The sequence below is a fragment of the Protopterus annectens genome, chromosome 6.part0 (genome assembly GCF_019279795.1).
Source record: "Protopterus annectens isolate FY-2018-M chromosome 6.part0, PAN1.0, whole genome shotgun sequence".
NCBI classification, from domain to species: Eukaryota; Metazoa; Chordata; order Ceratodontiformes; family Protopteridae; genus Protopterus; species Protopterus annectens.
In genome coordinates, this window is record NC_056737.1 from 672873578 (window position 1) to 672893386 (window position 19809).

General features: G+C 40.3%; 1 protein-coding gene across 1 annotated transcript in view; it reads left to right on the forward strand.

Moving 5' to 3' along the window:
• Positions 1–16637, forward strand: part of CEP170B (centrosomal protein 170B) — a 1277870-nt gene extending 1261233 nt beyond the window's left edge. The window contains exon 19 of the mRNA XM_044074358.1: positions 3550–16637. Within this exon, the coding sequence (XP_043930293.1) occupies positions 3550–3797 (248 nt within the window). The 3' untranslated portion in view covers positions 3798–16637. The remainder of the gene's footprint in view (positions 1–3549) is intronic.
• The last annotated feature ends 3172 nt before the right edge of the window (positions 16638–19809 follow it).

A 19809-nucleotide genomic window follows, 5' to 3' on the forward strand; every position in this document is an offset into this window, starting at 1 on the left:
CCCTGGCCACACCCCCCCCTCTTATACTTTTCTGACTGCATTAATAAAAACCGTAACAACAAAATTCTTTCCTCTGCACTCTTTATCGATCTTTCAAAAGCATTCGATATGGTTAACCCCCAGATACTTATAAATATCTTCAAATCCCTTTCACTAGATGCATTGGCTATAAAATGGTTCCAGTCCTACTTAGATAACAGACAGCAGGCTGTGTTGTGGGACAACAATCTATCTACCCATCTTCCCATTACCCTTGGTGTCCCTCATGTTTCCATATTAGGACCTCTTCTATTCTCTATTTTTATTAACGACCTTCACTCAGTAATTCCTCAGGCTACCTGTATACAGTACGCAGATGATTCCACATTAATATGCTCGGCCACGTCTCCATCTGAACTACAGTCCCTAACCCGAAAGGTGTTTAATACAGTAGAACAATTGTTTACACAGAACTGGCTCCTCTTGAACCCCCAAAAAACAAAACTCTTGCGTGTCACTCCTACCTGGAAGTCCTTCCCAGTAGATTTCACAGTCATATCTAATAATGGTAGTCTCATATCTCCCGATCCAACTACCAAACTCCTTGGAATAACAATAGACAACAACCTTAACTTTGACACTCATATTAACAACACAGTAAAAACTTGTAAATAGAAAACTGGGCTCCCTCTATAGGATCAAACCCTTCCTTAATTCAGCAGCCAGAACAACCATTGCCCAAACCCATCTAATGTCTACACTCTCCTATGCCTCACCCATTTATACTAATCTGTCAAAAAATAACCTCAACAAACTGGAAAACTCCTACAATAACATTGCCAGATTTGCCACTGGCTATCCATTTAGAACCCACCACTGTTGCAGGTGTAGTAAAGTGACAAATCCAACAACAAAACCTCTGCCTCCAATGCTGCACTGCAAAAACTCAGTCCAGGAGTAAAATTTAAAATTAAAACTTTTATTGATAACAAAACAAAATGCAAACAAGTAGCTGTTGAACACTTTTATCCTATTACAGGACCTTTTCAAAACTGCTAGAAGGAAATAGCATGCATAATTAAATCCCCTGTTCCACCCAATCATTTTCAAGCATTGCATAAATTAACCAGTCATAAAACAGCAAGATATGCAAAGTTAAGTAACCTGTTCCACCCAGTCACCTTCGGACATTGCAAAAATAAACCAATCATAAAACAACAATGTTCTACCCAATCACATTCTGACTTTGCAAAAATAAACCAATCATAAAACAACCCTGTTCTACCCAATCAGATTCGGACTTTGCAAAAATGAACCAATCATAAAACAGCATAAAATGGAAAGTTAAATAACCTGTTCTGCCCAATCACATTTGGTCTTTGCATAAATAAACCAATCATAAAACAACAAAAAATGCAAATCTGCATGTATGAAAACCTAACATCGCAAATAAATAAGCTTGTTAAATGAATTGTTTTCTGTATTTTAAAACTGGGACAATGGAACAGTAATCACCTCACTGCTTGTTTGCATTTTGTTTGTTTTTAGTAAAAGTTTTAATTTTAAATTTTATTCCAGGACTGAGTCTTTGCAGTACACCATTGGAAGTAGAGGTCTTTGTTGTTGGCTAAATGCTAATGAGGAATTTTGAGGGAGAGGCATATGCTAATTAGCCATGTGCTCTCGCCTGTACTGCCTGCAGTAAGACATTCACATAAACGAGTGATTCAGAGAATCACTCAGCTGAATAAAGTAACATGGCCACTTCTGGCCACTCGTGTTAATGAACACAGCCAAAAGAATGTGTTCACCCATCTCTGTAGAGGTAAGTGCCAGGGAGTTCAGCTGGCAGGTAATGTTGGCAGTATGTGTGCCGGTGTATATATGCATGGCTGCTTGTGTGTATGAATGTGTGCCTAGGTATGACTGTGTGCCTGCCTGGGAGGTCACAGTAGGGAAGTTAATGGGGGGATAGGTTAGGTAAGTGTATGCATAAATGTGTGAATGTGTGTCTGAGACAGGGGCTGTCATTCATGCACACTCCCCTAGGCTAACAAGCAAATCCTGTTGCATAAGATCAGGAGAAACACTAGACACCAAGGAAAACTCTTTAATATTGTTACTTAATGGCACTCAGGGTCAGAAGAAATTGTAGACATTGAGGAGGACTCTTTAATATCATGCCTTAACATCACTTGGAATCAGGGGAGAACACTAGGCGCTAGGGATATGTGATATATCATGCCTTAATGGCAGTTAAGGGGAAAAAAATCAGAGTTTGCAGCAGGAAAACATGGGGGAGGGGAATACTAGACACCAGGGATACTGTTCATAGCATGCTGTGAAGGCACTAAAAAGAGTCAGAAAACCTGTACCCTTCCACCTCAGACAAAGGACATCAGTCCTGTGAACTACCACCAGTTACCATTGGATAAGTGAATTAGTAGTTAAGTATGTTTAAAACAAATATGTAAAGTGAAAGGTGGGGGGGGGGGTTGAACCTTGCAGCCTTAACAGAGAAAGCAGGAGCATTAACTCACTACAGTAATTAATCTGTTAGTATAGTTGAGGCTTATTTTTCATAATAATAAGTGCAAAGCTGTAATGACTGGCATGATCCAGTGCTTGCAGCAGCACATGATTCATGAGGGACAGTGGGTGGGCTTCAGTACACAGCTGGAAGGAACACTAGAGGACCCTAAGGACATTACTTAAGCTATTTTCAAGACTCACTTAAAAGGTTGATAGCACAACAGCTGTGAACTTGGGAACAGGTACAAGGTGTGTGTGTGTGTGTGTGTGTGTGTGTGTGTGTGTCTGTGTCTGTGTGAATGAGGGGAGTGCTTGTTCCAACACAATGCATGGGCCACCAGTGTAAACTACCACTCCATTTTATGTGATCCAATAGACTTTGTACCTTCTGCAGGAAGGTACAGGCAGACATTTTGGAATCTTGGCAAAAATTGGTTTTATAAATGAAAAAGAATAGCCTTGTAGTTTTCTTTGTGTTCATTGCTTTTCTATGTATTGTACTATTTTTACTGCATTTATTGTATTTATTTATTTATTGTTAGTCAGTAAGTGAACTAATTAATAGACCCTCTTCTGCCACTTTGCGGTCAGTAACGGTAAACAGTGCAGTAAAAATGTAGTACAATCAAATAACGTAGTACATTAAGTTCTTATTAGACGATTCAGAGCCATTGAGGTAAAAATTTTACAGTGCAATGAATGAAAAAATACATTGTGTAGTACTCAGAACATTGAGAAGTAGTAATATATTCAGTTGTTACAGGAACACTCAGAGCAGTACTATAAAATTCATAACAGTACAAGTAAAATGTGGCACTATAGTCAGTGATTTAGTACTTTCAGTAGTAATGGAAACATTGAGAGAAACAGTTACCTCATAGGCAGTATGATGTAACAACAATCTACAAGCCTAGCTTAACTGTATATATTTTTTGCATTAAACAGTCCTGTGTTTTATTTTCATACTTTAACCTGAGTAGAAAACTGCTCTTTTGTGTACTTTCTTAATATATATTTTAATTGGCTGTATTTTTGCAGTTATAAATAGCATCATTGATGTCACCGGTCCACCACATGTGCTTGCTGGGAAAACATCTTCTCCTGGTAATGGCCAGTCAGCACATCTGAACGGCAAGCTGAGCAACACGGCATCACCGTTACGGAGCTCAAGGAGTTCACCAACAAAACTGCTGAGCTCGGTGCCACCCCAGCAAAAGCCTGGTTCCCCTTACCCTGGACAAGCGAATTTTAATCCAAATGAAGATGATGAAAGTTTTGTGGTCTGATCGACAACACCTTCTTTGTTTTTTGTATGTGAGCTAGTGTGCTGTCAGTTTTGTGTTTTTGTGTCCATTGAACCACTCTACGGAGCACTAATATATACTATGGCTGAAATGTTGCACAAACAAAGACTGTACAGTATGGTAGATGGAATTTTTTTTTCTGCTTTTCAAATAAGACTAACACTGTGGAGTAGCACATATTCAGAACAGAGGTAACATTTCTGAGAAAATAATCTAATGTTACATTGATAGAATGTGCCACTGAAACAAATTGCACGGACTTTTCCTGTCTAAGCTGCAGCTCAGAAATGGAGAGACCGAGCAGCATAAACAGGCTAAGAATATAGTTGTACTTGATTTATAGTGACACTTGATATAAAAAAGGTTATATATATTGTTGATCAAATGTCTTTATACAGCGGGTAGCAATGAACCTTCAATGTTGGCTGTAGTAAAATAGCTGGCTGTGAAATGGAAGAATGCAAGTGCCAGGCAGCTGTGGTGCAGTAGACCATAAGATCTGTTTTGTGGTTTATAAAACTACCATTCTGATCATAATACTGCTTTGCAGGCATTGAAAACTTGATTTGATTTACAGTACTGTTAGAATTGATACTTTACTGTGAAAAATCAATTTTTTGGCCTGAATAACTTTCTTCATTTATGAAGAATATAATTAAGTGAAAGATATAAAGTTTGTAACAAGAGTTTCTCAGATGGACTTTGTACATGTAAATAAGTTCAGTTTATTGATTGCCATTTGCTGACTGGCACATGCAGTATTTTGCTTTGCACTAACAGGTCTCCATAAAATGTTTTAAGTATTTAGAACCAGCATGATAGTGTATTGTTAAGAGTTTGCAAAGTAGATTAGAGTTTATGCTCATGAATTAAGCCACTGTTCTTTGTGGGTCCTCTGTAACAGTTTTACATCAAAATGTACAAGTGTTAACGATATTTTTGTAGATAAAAACATTGTGATGGTTTCAAAAAGTTCTGGGTTGTACTTGAAGAGCTTGTGTTGTCACTGTCATAAGTGGACGTTAGTGGACTAGGCTGTATCTAGTAAGTCAGCTTTTAAGACTTGCCTGAAGGCTGTTTTTAGCACAGTGCCACCACTATTTGCATACCAATACTGTTCTGCCTGCTATTTTCCAGTGCAAATCACAGTTGCTGAGAATTCGAAATAGAATATTATGGGGTGAGGGGGTGGGCAACTTGAGTACAATTCACTATATAATGCAGACATAAGGTGTTTCTACCTTAATGTGCAGTTACGGATTAGTCATTTAGTGATGTCTGTGAAATTCGGTTTTGCATTTTTGCAGATGTTTTATGTATTTCCCCATTCACAGCATCAGCACAGGAAGGCAGACGTACATAAGATCCCTACATTTCCTCCTCCATGGAATTGGATTGCATTGGAAACTTGAAATGTGGTAGTGGGTGATGCTAATATTCTAGCCTAATGAGACAGTAACAAAACATCAATACCCTGTTTGCTGCCAAAATATCAGTACTCACTTTGCTGCCAACTAGCCAATAATTTGAATTGTTGTCATTTTTTATCAGTTGTTTTCATATTTACTCTCAAAGTTTCTTCAAAGCCCTGGTTCCCAGTCATGCAGCCTTCATCATTACCCATCTGGTTTCATAATCAGAACGTTGAGTAGTTATTGTCATGTGTATCATATGTTCCAGAAATTAGGTGATTTATAACAGTAACGTTTCATCCTTACTCAGGACTGTGATGGACTTTAAAATCACCTTTTTTGCTTGTGGTTGCTCCTTATAGCCAGTTTTCCATCGTAGGAGAACATTTTTGGTGCACTGTTTTATTTAACGAGTCATAAATGGTCATCTGTTGCTTTACTTTAAAAAAAAAAACCTCTAGCATAGTACTTTGATGCACCGTGCATAAAGCATGTTTATGTTTTTAGTAGATGAGTTAAGATTTTAATTAAACAAAATCAGTTATTGTGGCAGGGCTGATACATTATAGTTATTTATACATTCATCGCCATGCTGTTTGGCAGAAGATATGACCAGTTGGCCCGTCTTCTCTTACTGTTGTCTTGCATGTTGAATAAGCTGTTCTGTCCACATCCTTCTGTACAGTTGCCTTCCCTAGATCACTACCATGACTTCTCACTGTTTCTAAATAAACTGCTGACTGGGGAGCTTGTTTGTGATCCAATGGCTCTTTCAAACTCACGCACACAGCATTTTCCATATGTTACATTTTTCCTTCAGAGTCGATTCTCTTGTTCTTGTATATGTCTTTTTCTGATAGATGGTTCCTCCTTAGCCTAGTGTTAGACTGCAGTATAACTTCTTTTCATTTCTTAAGTATTTGCCACATTCCTTTTGTTTCCTCTTCATAACTTAAATGCATAAAATTTAATGACCAAAAAATTGTTGATTAATGCTTTTAGTCCATAATATCTTCCTGTCCCATGTTCTTTCTCTTGCTGCAAATTTCACTGAATACGTTTGTACATCTGAGACTAGAGACAGATAAATTATGACTGTCATTTTGGGCAAGGATCTGGCTGCCAGAATAGTGTTGCAGTACATGAAAATCATTCTGGATTGAGCCATCAAGGTGAAAGCCTCCTGCCAGTTTCATCATCCTTTAAATTTAGGAATCTTCTTCATGGGTAGCTTTATTCTACGTGGAAACATTCCAGGTGAGTTTGACTACACTGTGTGCCCACCTGCCAGTCCATACTAGTCAGTTTTTTTTTTTTTATTTAGAATTGCTTGGGGACCCAGATACCTTGAAATTTTCCTTTTGGACAGAAGTAGGGAGCTGTTGAGAAAACTGTTTCCTTGTCCATTGATTTGGGCGTGCATTTTGTTGTCTGATTGCTGTAGCCAGCATTTAAATGTCTCCATTGAGCCAGGTGTTCAGCAAATCTGAAGTGGCATTTTTATAATCACAAGGCTGAACTGTGATTAAATTGGAAAAGCCTTCATGGCTGGTTTGTATGTTACACTTGTCTTGTCAGTAGAGCTGCTGGCTGGATGATTACATAGTGCAGTAGTGTTGGCTCCATTTAATTTTGCAGTGCAGTAAATATACTTTTGGCATAAAAGGAGAAGAATTGGCAGACACATTTTTTCTGCATCATATACATACATGATTGACACATTCTTTGCGGTGGAGGTGGTAAGGGTATTCATTTAGTTCACCACCAGGGTGGAAACAGTTCAGGTTCTTTTTTTCTGCCTCCTCCCTTCTCGTTGGCCTATTCATTCCTCATTACCAGGTGAGGGTCAGCTTGGAGGGGCTATCATTTAGACAGCCATTAGAGGTGGTTTGAGGGTTTCCTGCTTAGTCTCTGATAGTGTTCCATGTAGATGCCGAACTTGTGTATCTGAAGGGGGTTGTGCATTGGACTGTACGCACTGGTTGTCCCTGACTTCCACAGGGGATTTTGCCGTCAAGCAGCTTCACCCCCTTCCCATAACCACAAGTGGTTTCCCTAGTCTCTACTGTAGAAATCATACTTCCATGTGTCCTCCTAGAATAGCTGCTACCCTTCCTACCTTCCCACCTTCCTAAGGAGAGGCAAGTATGCCACACCCCTTCATTCCTCTCCCTCCCTACTTGGCTCTTCTAGTGCCAGGGCCTCTCCTCAAATCCCGGTTACCTGAGTTGTAATAAGGACCAGACTAGTTCAGGGGCTATGCCACAAAATTCTAAAGCAAATATATGAAAGTTAATACCAGAGATAGCAGAACATGCATTAGGTACACAACCCTTTATCTTAATAGCTGCTAGTAAGCCTTTTGGTTATTTGGTCCAGGGGTGCAGGTGACTATCCATGCCAGAAGGCATGACTTCATTATCAGCAAGTTCCTTGGCATGGCTCCTAGGGAAGGTACCCCTGGATGCTTCTCCAGTCATATGGTGGTATGGGCATACTGCAGCATAGAAAAGTCAGGCAAGATGTAACCAAGACAGGCTGAACACTTCTTGAAGGTGGGTTACCCTCATCTAATCATGCTTATGAACAATACCCTTTTACCTCCCTTACCACTGTTTTCATAAGCCTGTTTACTGGAAAAGAAAAATCTTCTTTGCATTTTTGACATGTTAGATAGTAGAAGGTGATGTGGGTCTGGTTCTGGAAGCTCAAGAAGGGGTTTCAGACATCTAATCCTTTGGGGGGCTGTAGTCACCTTCATCAAAGGATCCTTTCCTTAATTGGAATTGTGCCTCATTCTAGAATGTAGAAGACTTGAACTTCATTTTCATCACATGTGTATTCAGGTGCATCTGAGTACATCTTAGGGCTGACAGAAACTCTCCAATTTTACTTTCATGCAGGATCAAGAAGCCACTTGAGCAGTGAATGCTTGATCGTTCAGGATAAGAGACTTTTTAAATCCATTAATTTTTCTCTCCCAGTGCCTTTTTCTTTCCTGTGCACTGCTGTCCCCTCCTGTCCTTCAACTCTTGCCTTAACGTGTTGCCCATCGAGCTTCGTCATGGGAGCTGTGCAGCGGCTGGTGTTACATGTGAAGATCCTGATGATCATCATTATATATGCTTGGATGTGATGGAAGGGTGGGTGACCTCTTAATCCCTCTGCCTAACATTAAGCTCCATACAGTGCTTTCCAGGCTGACTGTTACAGAGAATGCCTTTAAATACTGTAGCCTGAGGTGGATTTCAGAGCAGTGCTAACACATGTACTCTGCAAGTTTCAATGCCTCCAGCCTCCACCAGAGGTCAGCACCTATAACTATACCTCTCAACCTCTTACAGTATGAATTCTGGACAAAGCCAGAAATACTGGGGGGCAAAGGCCCCAAAATAGGGACATTTTTAAAATATTGCTTTTATAAAGTTAGCAAGTTGATAGCATAACATGTTTTCCATTAGCATGAAGTTTTTGAAGGGTCTGAAGTCTGAAACTGGAAAGTCTGTCATGATTTTCTGACTTCCATCCTCAATAATTTGCCAAAAATACAAAAATATATGAGGAACAAATAAAAAGTATGAGGGAAAAATCTGGAGATTCTGTGAAAATCTAGACAGCTGCGAGGTATGCCTGCAACAGTAGTTGTCTTTTCATCCTTCCCAAGATGAGAGTGTCAGTCTGTGGCAACAAAAGCCCACCTCCTTGACTGGTTTTGTCAGCTTCTGAATTGCTAATCGAGCTCAGGTCATTGACATGTTAGTTTTCTTCCTCCTTTTCCACTGAAGCCAGCTGATATGAGGGGTGTTTTCCACATCTATTGTTTCACTGTCATTATTGCTAAAAAATCTGCTGAAGTGGAAAAGAGTCGGATGCTTCATCCAGTAACATTGTAGTGCATGCAGATGTGTTCCCTAGATCTCTACTGTCAGTTCTCTGAAAAGCTGATGTTCTGCTTTCACCCGAGATTTGCTTAGTAGCACCTAGAGTGTAGGCTTTGGGTCTTCAATATCTGGCTGTTGTTACACGTTTCTTAATCTTTTGTCATTACTACCAGATACAAATAGACACTGGCAGCAGTTAAATAGTTGTCACTGGCAAGCAGGTATTGGGCTAAGCAGTTGGACTTTGCTTATATTTCCTTTGTGTAGAGGAATCTTAATTAACTTCATTGACAGAATATCTCTCAGTCACCTCCTTCAAATGTTTGTCATTGCAGGACAAATCAATGGCTGTCTTTTGGAAGAGCACTTACTTTGCAGGATCCTCTGTTTCCAGTCTGTGTTATGGAACCAAGGAGATTTCTGAAGTTTTTATGATGAAACTATGACTGGTTCCACTTAAGCTATTATTTTGTCAGGCATCTGATCTGAAATCTTCATATGTACTTCAGTGTAGTACAATGCAAGTACTTTTCATAGGTTAGAGCATAAGCATTTTAGTCAGTTGTATCCCCCTTCTCAAAACTCCCTTCTAAATCTTCCTTAAAAGTATTTAAATGTGCACATAACCAAAATGTGTTACCATTTCCCTAATATCCCAATGTGAATCTACATTCAGTCGGTTCTTTTATAGTCTTTAAAGGGTATAAAAATTGTTTGTGGGGATAGCTCCAAACAAAACTTGGTAACTGCTGTGACTCTGATAATAAACAAATCTATTTCCACATTAGCTAATCTATCACCGCTCCTAACACAGTTCTCCAGTACATCTTAAGCTTCACCACCACCTCCCGTTTCATTTCCTTCAAAGTCTTATGTTTTGTGAGTGAGTATTAAGTTCTTCTTTTTAGTAATAGATTATTTTATGTGGCCTCCCCTCAACAGTTTTATCAAACGTATACTTCTTCTTGTACTAAGCAACCCCTCATATTCGGTCTGTAAAACACGTGGCAATCTATACTCTTTTTCATGTCCTCCCATGAATTCCCTCTGTATCTTGATTTTAATTCATTCCAGTAATTCACTGTAAGCCTCCTGTTCCTCTTGATTAACCCCATTTCCTGTGTGAAACCCACCTCACTATCTCCAGTAGGCAATAAATTTGTGCCCAGCACTTAATCTCTTCCTTTGCTAATAAAGTATGCAGTATTGCTATAGTTTGCTTCTTCACTCATATGTGATCTGCTGTTTTCTCATAATGCACCCAAAAGTGTTCCTGTCTAACTTACGTCCCCTTTTGTTAACTTATCTAATCTCATCTATTTAGCTTCATATTTATATAGGTATAATAAATATAAAATCCTTCAACAGACTGTCTCAGAGTACATCTCTGGGTCGAGAACATTCAAACCAACCATGTTCTTTGAAAGTTTCATCTTGTTCCAAGATGACATATGTGTACTTCTGTCCTACACAAAATCTTTTGTATTCTTTGTCAATATTAAAATAATCTCCTAGAATATCCAAAATGCATAAACTACTTATAACAGAGGTAAGGCAAAAAATGTACTACATGAACTTTGTGATCCAACTCCTTTGTAAGTATTCCTTTAATCTTTTTTCTTAAAAACCCGTAAGTTTTAGCAGCAAACCATTCCAGAGTACTACTTAGCCAGATACCCAAGTATCAGACATTAGGTTACCTCAGTGAGATAACTTGTCAGTATTGGAATACTGCAACAGTGATCAGTAGGACATCTACTGTTATGGTAAGTACTTCCTGATCTAACATATATCCAACAGACCTCCTAACCATAGCTACCAGAAGCTCTTAAGTACAAAGAAAATAAGACAAGGGAGAAAGGACATTATTATTTGTTCCCCTTAACGTAAAAGAATTTGACATTCCTGCGTGAATTTTGACTTGGATACTAGATGTCTCATAAATTGTCTGTATCATATCAATACATGAGAAGAAAAAGCAAATTGCATAAGCACAATGTCAGATAAAACCATGTACCCATAACAGTAGTGCCCTTCTTCGCTCATTGTCTTTCATCGGTGTCTCTGTTTTCAGTGTATTGTCATTAGTTTGCATTCCTCCTACAAACACACCTTGATCATTATGTGTTAAATGTGTATGCATTTTGCTAATCATTTCATTAGCACTGACCTAAACAACCTATAATCTTGGCTTAATATTGAAGTAGACCTGTAAGAAGATGACATTTTTAAATCTTCTTCTTTTGGTATTGATGAAACTACTGCTTCAGTCACTTAGGCAATAGCATCTCTAATTTTCAACACTATGTTAAAAAGTTGTAGTAGTCAGTGTGTTGCACTGTCCTTACTAACCATCCAAAATTTGATTGGCTGTCCATCACTACTGGGAGTCTTACCTTTGACCCACTAATGGGAGTCTTACCTCTGTGCTGTCCGTTTATAGCCTCTAAGTCCTTCTGCATAAGAAGAACAGTGATAACTTCTGTCTTGCATGCTGCTAGCCAGTGTAACTGCATATCTATCAAAGAAAAGCTTACTTTTGTCTTACACACTGTCCATTGCCCCTCTGCATTTCAGCTTTTTATAACTGATCATAATATAGCCAAAGCTAATCTGCCGTCATCACTGGATGCACAGTATAATATGTCCCATCCTCTCTCTCTTTAATCCAGCAGTAATTCCCAGTCCCACAGCCAATGATGGTTAGTGGTCAGGGGAATTGTAAAACTACCTATCTTTCAGGGACTGATATAAAAATTGGCATGTTTCATCTAGTAACTCCTCTGCTTCTTTATTAACTTTCTCCATCTCTTCCATGACTGTTTTATGCAAGCTTATTACTTTTATCCTTGTAGCCTGCAGATCAAATCTAAACCCTGACATAATCTAGGAAGTATGCAATGTAATATGTCTTTTCAGTTGAATTAACTGATAAACTGAACCAATTCCTTTGCCAAATATTATAATTTCCCAAATTAATTATAATAATTTTTACTAACTGAATCCAAAGCAAAGACAGAATCTGGTCCATCACTTTTAGGTTTTTAATATCAGTTGTCACAGCACACCCATTGTAGCAGAAACAAAACATGTGCTTTCTCAGTTTTAACCAGTCCAACATGTGAACCTCTCCATCTGGCCAGTTTATCCTGTACAAAGGCTGCGGTCTTTCCCTTCCTGCTATCCTTCTGTAGTACAGATATTCCTGCAGCACACCCTGTCTTTAAAATGTACTTGCCTCTTCCTTAATTCCTTCCACTCAGCAGCAGTTTGGGTGCAGTTATCGTAAATCTCAGTTTTTTTAGGCGCAGACTCAGTCACATCATTGTGTGAGTTTGTGGCATCCACCAAGTCTATCTCATTGCTTCTGCTGTATAACTTGCAACCTGCTCAATTACTTGCCCAGTTTGAGTTTTAAATACTCTCTTCATTTTCACCAATGGCACCTCAGTCTCCTTCTGTCTTATAAGTTGTCGTGCTTGGAGTCCATAAGCCCTAGCAATTGATGTTTACTTGCCATATTGTCTGTCTTCATTATTAACATTTGCTACCTTTTAACCTGCTTTCTTGACTACCTTTTACCAGTTCTGAGCATACAATTCATTACTTATCCTTTCCTTTACTGTAAAAGACAAATAATTTTGATTTTAGACAGTGTCAGTAAAATAAGAAACAGCCACTTTTGGATGGGGAACATATCCGCTTATCTGTACACCATCAACAGAAGTTCTTTTGTCAGTGGCAGAGAGGGATGCTCAGTCCTTGAGCAGTGTCATTAAACTGGTGAGCTACGTGTACAGTCCCATGTCGCAGAGAAGAATGCAAATATTTAAACAAACACGTACTTTGACATTCCAACATGCAGACAGTATGTACATGCATACATTTGTAGTGTAGTACTTGGGGGGACAAAAGTGACTTGTGGACCTCTTCAGTGAGTTAGTGTAGGGACCCCCCCCCTGCTCCATTTCAGCTATTCTTCTGTGATGCTTCCATGGTGTGCGTGTGTGTGTGTCTGTGTGTGTGTGCGCGTGTGTGCGTGTGTGCGTGTGTGTGTGTGTGTGTGTGTGTGTGTGTGTGTGTGTGTGTGTGTGTGTGTGTGTGTGTGTACCTACCCTCTGCTAGTCCATGCCACAGTTTTAAATGCAGCACAGAGTGTACCTTGCCAATGTGCCAACCAATTATTTTCTTCTTCTATCACAGTATGGGTTTTGATCCTGAAATTTGTCATGGAAAAGTTCTAAAATTCAAGTTCCTAAGAAACTTAAGCCAACAGAATTGTCGTTAGAATGAGGGGTGGTGTCAAGTGGGAACATTGCCCAGAGCATCAGTCGACTTTTCTATGGGTCTGCATTGAGAGAGCTTAGCATTTGGATAGTTTGGAGGAAACTTTTTTGCAGTTTCACTGCTGTCTCAGACCAGCTTCAGAAGGTAAAGGAGCTAGAGGGCAGCAACAGGGCACTCCTTTGTGAAAGTAGGTCCATCCCTGGGATGGCCTCACATTGGCCTCGTATGTCATATATTTTCACTCACATGGTCAAGGTTTGTGTTTGCACCCATCTTCTGTCTTTGGGTAATGAGCAGCCTATGACAGATGTGACCCAGATAAGCACTTTTGGGTACATCCTGCAGTGTAGACACCTAACTTCAGTTGTTTGAATGGTCAGACTTTATTAGTGACCATCCTGCTCCTGGGAAACAGTCCTTTGAACTTCTTATTTAAAGTATAGTAGGGACACTCAAGATGAAGGACTGTTTTACTCAAGCCTCCTTCCAGACTCAGTAGCAGTCAGTGGCCCATGTTGAGTATGGGTTAGCAGTGCCTCTGACACTGGATGTTTAAATTAATACATGTCAAGTAGACTGAAATGGGGAGAGATGGCCTTACAGATGTGGAAATGCATCCTTAGTCCTGTGTCACCCCATAACATTCAGCAGGCTTGTTCCCTGAGCATGGTGTCCTATAACCTGACGCCAGGCATTTAGCTTTGTGCTGTCAACACTATGTGGTTGAAAACACATAAGTTCACCTTGGCCAGTGCTGTAGAAGAGAGATGTTTTCCTTTCTCTGTCCCTCTCTCTGCCCTTTCTCAGGACTTGAAAGATCACAGACAAGGAGAATGGAACTTCTCCAACAACTCTAACCTCAGATAAGAGATACTTTGGTGAACCTTTAAGGCTTATAATGTCTGCCATGAACTGACTGACCTACATTTCTCCACCACAGAATGAGTATCTGAGGAAAAAGGCAGAGGAGGGACCTTGGTTCTTCTGTCCTTTGGAGACTGTGCTATGATTATCATTTTTGCAGACTGGAAGCTCCCAGATAATGCGGCATTGGCTGATGCTTTCTACAGCCCCCTAGCAGAATTGAGTGATAGCCTAACTAGTAATCTTATTGCTGACTCCCCACTGATCTGTTTGGTGGTACAAAGATCCCAGAACCCACAACAGAGAAGGAATCTAAAACTTTTGGCACTGTGGAAGGAGGAGTTGTCACTGTGCCACGTTGATGTGTAGATCCTTCATCCATGTATCTCATAAGTTCAGATTTCAGACTTCCCTACTTTTCAACTCAGGAAAGGAGCTGGTCAACACCCTTTGTACAGAGTCCACATTGGGCTGCCATGTGACTCACTTAATTTTGACCATAGGCTCAAGCATGTACCGATGCAGGATGTTTTGGCTAAGGCTGTCATCTCTCAAGGAGCTCAGCCAAAGTAACCAGAATGGCTGTTTTTTCAGAAAGGTTCACTTCAGTCAGCCCTTCGGTATCTAGTTTGGGCTATGCAACCCCCACATGGAGGATCTCCCAGACCAAGGGGAGACTCAGGGGTCAGATAATCTTTGCTCCAGACTATGCCAGCAAGTGTCCCAACAAGGCAACATCACCTGCCTACCAAACATAGTTCTGATTACAGTGCAGGACTGTAGTGGGCGGTTGTCTGAGTTTGATCTTGCTTGGGGAACCATCCCAGCACTAGATGCTGTCAGAAATAGTTACATCTTAAAACCATTAGCTGACTCCCTTAGATGTAGAGTACTGAGGAACCATGCTTTCTCACAGAGCTCCTGTGTTGAGCCCAGAATGTATTTATTGAAGAGTCAGTAGAGCTGTCCTTGTTTGTTAGTGAGGCCAAGGGTTATTCTCGCTTGTGAAGGGGATGAGAGAAGTATTTTCTGTCCTGGTCCTCAGTAACTTCTTTGAACAAATCAATATCTTAAGTTCTGTGTAATAGTTTGCCATAGTGTCTTGCCTTTTATGTTGGCGGGCAACAGGATGGTCCCACTGGACATGATGGACACCTTTTGGCATATTGTATGGAATCTGCACAGGGTGCTTCTTCACTGTAAGGTTGGTAGGCACCACTTCCAGTACAAAGTACATTTGGTTTCTTTTGTACTCCCAGGGTGTTTAACAAGATGTTAGCCATTGTGGTAGAGGCCTGCATTAGATGGATCTACATATGTTCCCCTAATGGACTCATCAAGAGACTGTTAGTTTCAATGAGTTGAGCACTTCAGTAGTTACAGTCCTCAGGGGTTTCTGTTTGGAAGAGAGCCTCTGTGACTCCATTTCATTGGATTTCATTTACAGATGATGGGTTGAACAGTTTCCATTTTTTTTCTTTTTTTTTTCTTCCTCTGGAGAGGACCCAGAAGTTAATATCTGGCAACATGTGCAAGGATGCAGTGTTGGGTCAAGGCCTGGACCCTTCTGCACCTTTTGGGCTTGAAGGTGGCCCTGACCTTTACAATATCTTGACTGTAAAGTGTCATTGTGTACAGAGTCACAGGTGCTCACAGACTTTCTTCTGATTTCAGATCCCTTTCTGTGTCCCCAGAGTGGTGGACTACCAGTTTCACTATGGTTCTTCCCTTCCTTCATCCAGACTCATTACTAGTCTTGACAAGGGACAATGCTTTCAGGGTGCACTTTGGCATCTCCTACTTTAAAGAGACATGGTCCTTCATGGAGAGGAGGCACCTTACAAACTAGCAAACTAGCTGAATTTATAGTTAATCCTTCTTGCTTGAAGGTGGGGGGAGGGGGTGGCTGAACCAGGCCTCTTTTGAGCCTGTCCAGTTTAGTTTCTAAAGTGGTATTCTTGACTTTTGTAAAGGTAGAATTTATGTTCCCCTTAATGAGTCCTTCCTTTTACCCTTTTAGTCTTTGTAAAAAGATGTTAGAAGAGGTTACTTGTAATGATTAATAAACTAGCTAAACTTGCAGTTAATCCTTCTTGCTTGAAGGCTGGGGGGAGGTACTGAAACCAGGCCTGTCTTGAGCCTGTCCAACAATCAGTTTAATTTCTGAAGTGGTATTCTTGACTTTTGTAAAGGTAGCATTCATGCTTCCCTTAATGAGTCCTCCCTTATATCCTTTTAGGAAAAAGACATGACAATGGTAGAAAAGATTACTTGTTAACAGTTGTTCTTCTTTCGGCTTTTCCCGGTTAGGGGTCACCACAGCGGAACTCCAGTCCGCTAATGATTGGCAGTAGATTTTTACGGTGCCTAGGTGCCAGCACGACACCCAACCTTCAACGAAGTCACGCCCATTCACGCATGTCTTTCGAACCCCACTTGACCACGGGGAGGACATGCAGACTTCACACAGAAGGTGCTCCAGCCGAGAATCGAACGGGAGAACCTTTTGCTGTGAGGTGACAATGCTACCACTGCGGCTTATTACTTGTTAATACTTGAAGAAAAAAATGCTGGAAGTACACCTCCTAATAATTGTTGGTAACCAAATTTACTGGGCTTCCAATTTAAATATTAGGTAGTATACCCATTTTTCAGTTACTGTTTTAGGAGGCCAACAACATAAGGATTGTGGCTTGTGGTATTCCAAATAAATAAAAAGTAACGCAACCTGCAAGCTAAGACTTGGTGTTTAGAAAATCACAGAAATGTGTATTCTTCCTGGAAATCATATTTTGTGGGATGCCTTGTAAATTGCAAAACCAAAGGCCAGATGGAATGTTTAGATGTAACCTACCAAAGATTTAAAAATAAGTTTCAGATGTTGCAAATATTTTATGTAATTGATGTTTAGCAAATTAGATAGTACACGTTGCTTTGATTGGCAATTGTACTAACTTGGATAATCAAAGCTGATACCATTGCATCTTGGAAGGAGAAAGGCATTTCACCCCACTGCGTTGGACTTGGAGATGTGTCACAACACAATAATCTAATGCTGTATTACACAACTGTAAACTGTGTTCTCAGGTTGCTTTCACAAAGGAAAACAATTTACTCCATATAACCAAAGTCAGTCTTCAGTCAAGAAGTCTGCTTTCGGCATGCATTGACAGTGTACACTTCAGTGTAAAATATAAAATGGGAAAGATTCTGCTGCATGCATATAACTACACTGTGTAACAGACAAAACAATGCTTATGGGCTGCAGTCATTTCTTTGAGATGATAGTAGCAGTGGTGTACATTAAAATAATTCAGAGTCTTTGAATTTGCAGTTTATTGCTACTGCAAATTTGAGAATGTTGTTTCTACAGAAACATCTTTACTGATACACTGAAAATGCCAATAAATCTTCGAAACAGAAATTCAGAATGTGCTTCTAAAAATTCTAGCTAATTATTTTCATCAGCTAAAAAAGTGTGTATAGCTGTTACATTTCGGAATTATGTAGTGTTAATTTGTTTCATCCTAAATTTTATTTATTACTTATGTTTTAATGTTATAATTGCAGTTGTAAACATGCCAAAAAATCTACAAATGGCAAGGTTACTGTATATAAATAGAAATGGTGTAATGGATTCTAGGTATCTCTGTAAATATCTATTGTAGTAATTTCCCATTTTCCAGGTGCTACAAAGTAGACTGTACAGAGAGCTGATTTAATTTTTGTTTACTTTTTTTTTAAATTTCATTGTGTTGCACCTGCTTTTGAGAATAATGTGTTGTATGGAAACAGGAGTTTTCTGAGAGTCTTTTCAACAGTGATGTATTCATTTATGCACAGCAGTCTTTGTGCTTATACCAGCTTTTATTGAAAACCATCCTCATTTTTTGTAGTTTGAGCCTTGATTAGGGTTGCCATATGAATGTTTTTTTTTCCACACTGTCTGCATGAACACTGACCTAGGGTTACCACCTGTCCCACTTTGTGAGGGACAGTCCCTCTTTGGGCAGTTGTGTCCTGCAAAAAAATTGTAAAAATGGCAAATGTCCTGAGATTTTAGGACAAAATTACTTCTTACATTATATTTAATAGTTGCATAAAACAGATGTTCATCGTGTTACCCTGCTGCAGTCATCACACTTGGGTTATCCTGTCGTCAGGTGGTCCTGCAGTCGGCCGGAATTCCAAAGTCTTGGTCCAGCGTCGGTTGCTGTCGCTTCTTCCCTGACGTCAGTGCGCCAGGGGTATATATAATGCATCCGACACCATTTTCTTCAGTCTTTCTTGCCATGCGGTGCCCGAAGCAGAAGCAGTTTGCAAGTGCCGGTCGGCCGACTCCTGAGATTTTCGAAGTCGAATTTCAGATCCGAAGTCTTCAATAAAGCTAAGTACCCCATTGGGGAAACGTTTCTTGCCTCAGACCGATGTCAGAAAAAGTTAACAATTGTATTTCTTGTGGGAAGCAAATACCTCATAAGGATTTTCATTCTTACTGCATACCTTGCCTAGGCCCAGACCACGACGTCACTAGTTGTCGTTTTTGTGCTAGGTTTAATAAGCGTACTATTAAAAGACGCTTTGATTTCGCACGACACTACTTCGGTAGAAAATTCAACTACACTATGCCGTCGGAGCAACCGACTACTGGCATGCACAAAAACCGCAAGGATAAGGACAGGCAGCCTAGACCCAAGCCACACTCCGAGGCCATGGCTGGTCCGGTCTCCGGTTCACCGGTCTTCAGTGAGGCTTCCGATGCAGCCCCTGACTACCGCAGATCTGGAACCCGAGACCGCTTCGGAACTTTTGGCGGAAAGTACTAGGCCGACGCAGCCATTTTGTTTAGGCCCTACCGATGACACTGCTGAAAAAGATGTCGGTCCTGCAGAAACACCTTCGGTTTCTGAAGGCGTCTTCAGACCGATGACGCTCACCATAAAAACGTATCCTAAGACTAAGACTCCTATTAAACCTAAAAAGACTGCACTTCAGTCCCCTGTTCAAGGCCCCATGCCTAAGAAACAGATGCTCAAAATGGCTGAAGATTTGATCTCTTTAATCAGGGGTTCCCAACCCCCTCCCGACAAAAGGCCTAGACAAGAGGAAGATTACGCCTCCTCTGAACAAGTGTCTATTTCCTCAGGCTCCTCTGAGGACCAGGATTACTCCTTCTCCCCTTATGAAGATTCTGATGCTGAGGATTCCATTCCCACAGCTTCTCCCCCTGAAGACTACTCCTTTGGGGAAACTTTACACACTATGAGGGAACATTTTCACTGGGAAGGTCAGGACTACTCTGACTCAAAGAAAAGGCTTAGAGAGTTTCTTTTACTCCCCCAGCACAGACCACTTGCCATCCCCCCAGTTTTAGACATTGTGGATGATGTTTACTTAGAATCCACTTTGAACCTAAATTATCTGCCTCCTGCTCCGGCCAAACCTGACAGATACTATAGAGTGCCTGATTCCCATAAATTTCTTTATAAAAGTCCTGTTGCTGATCCAGAGACTATCTCCCAGGGTCCCAAAGGGGCTAAGGCTTCTATG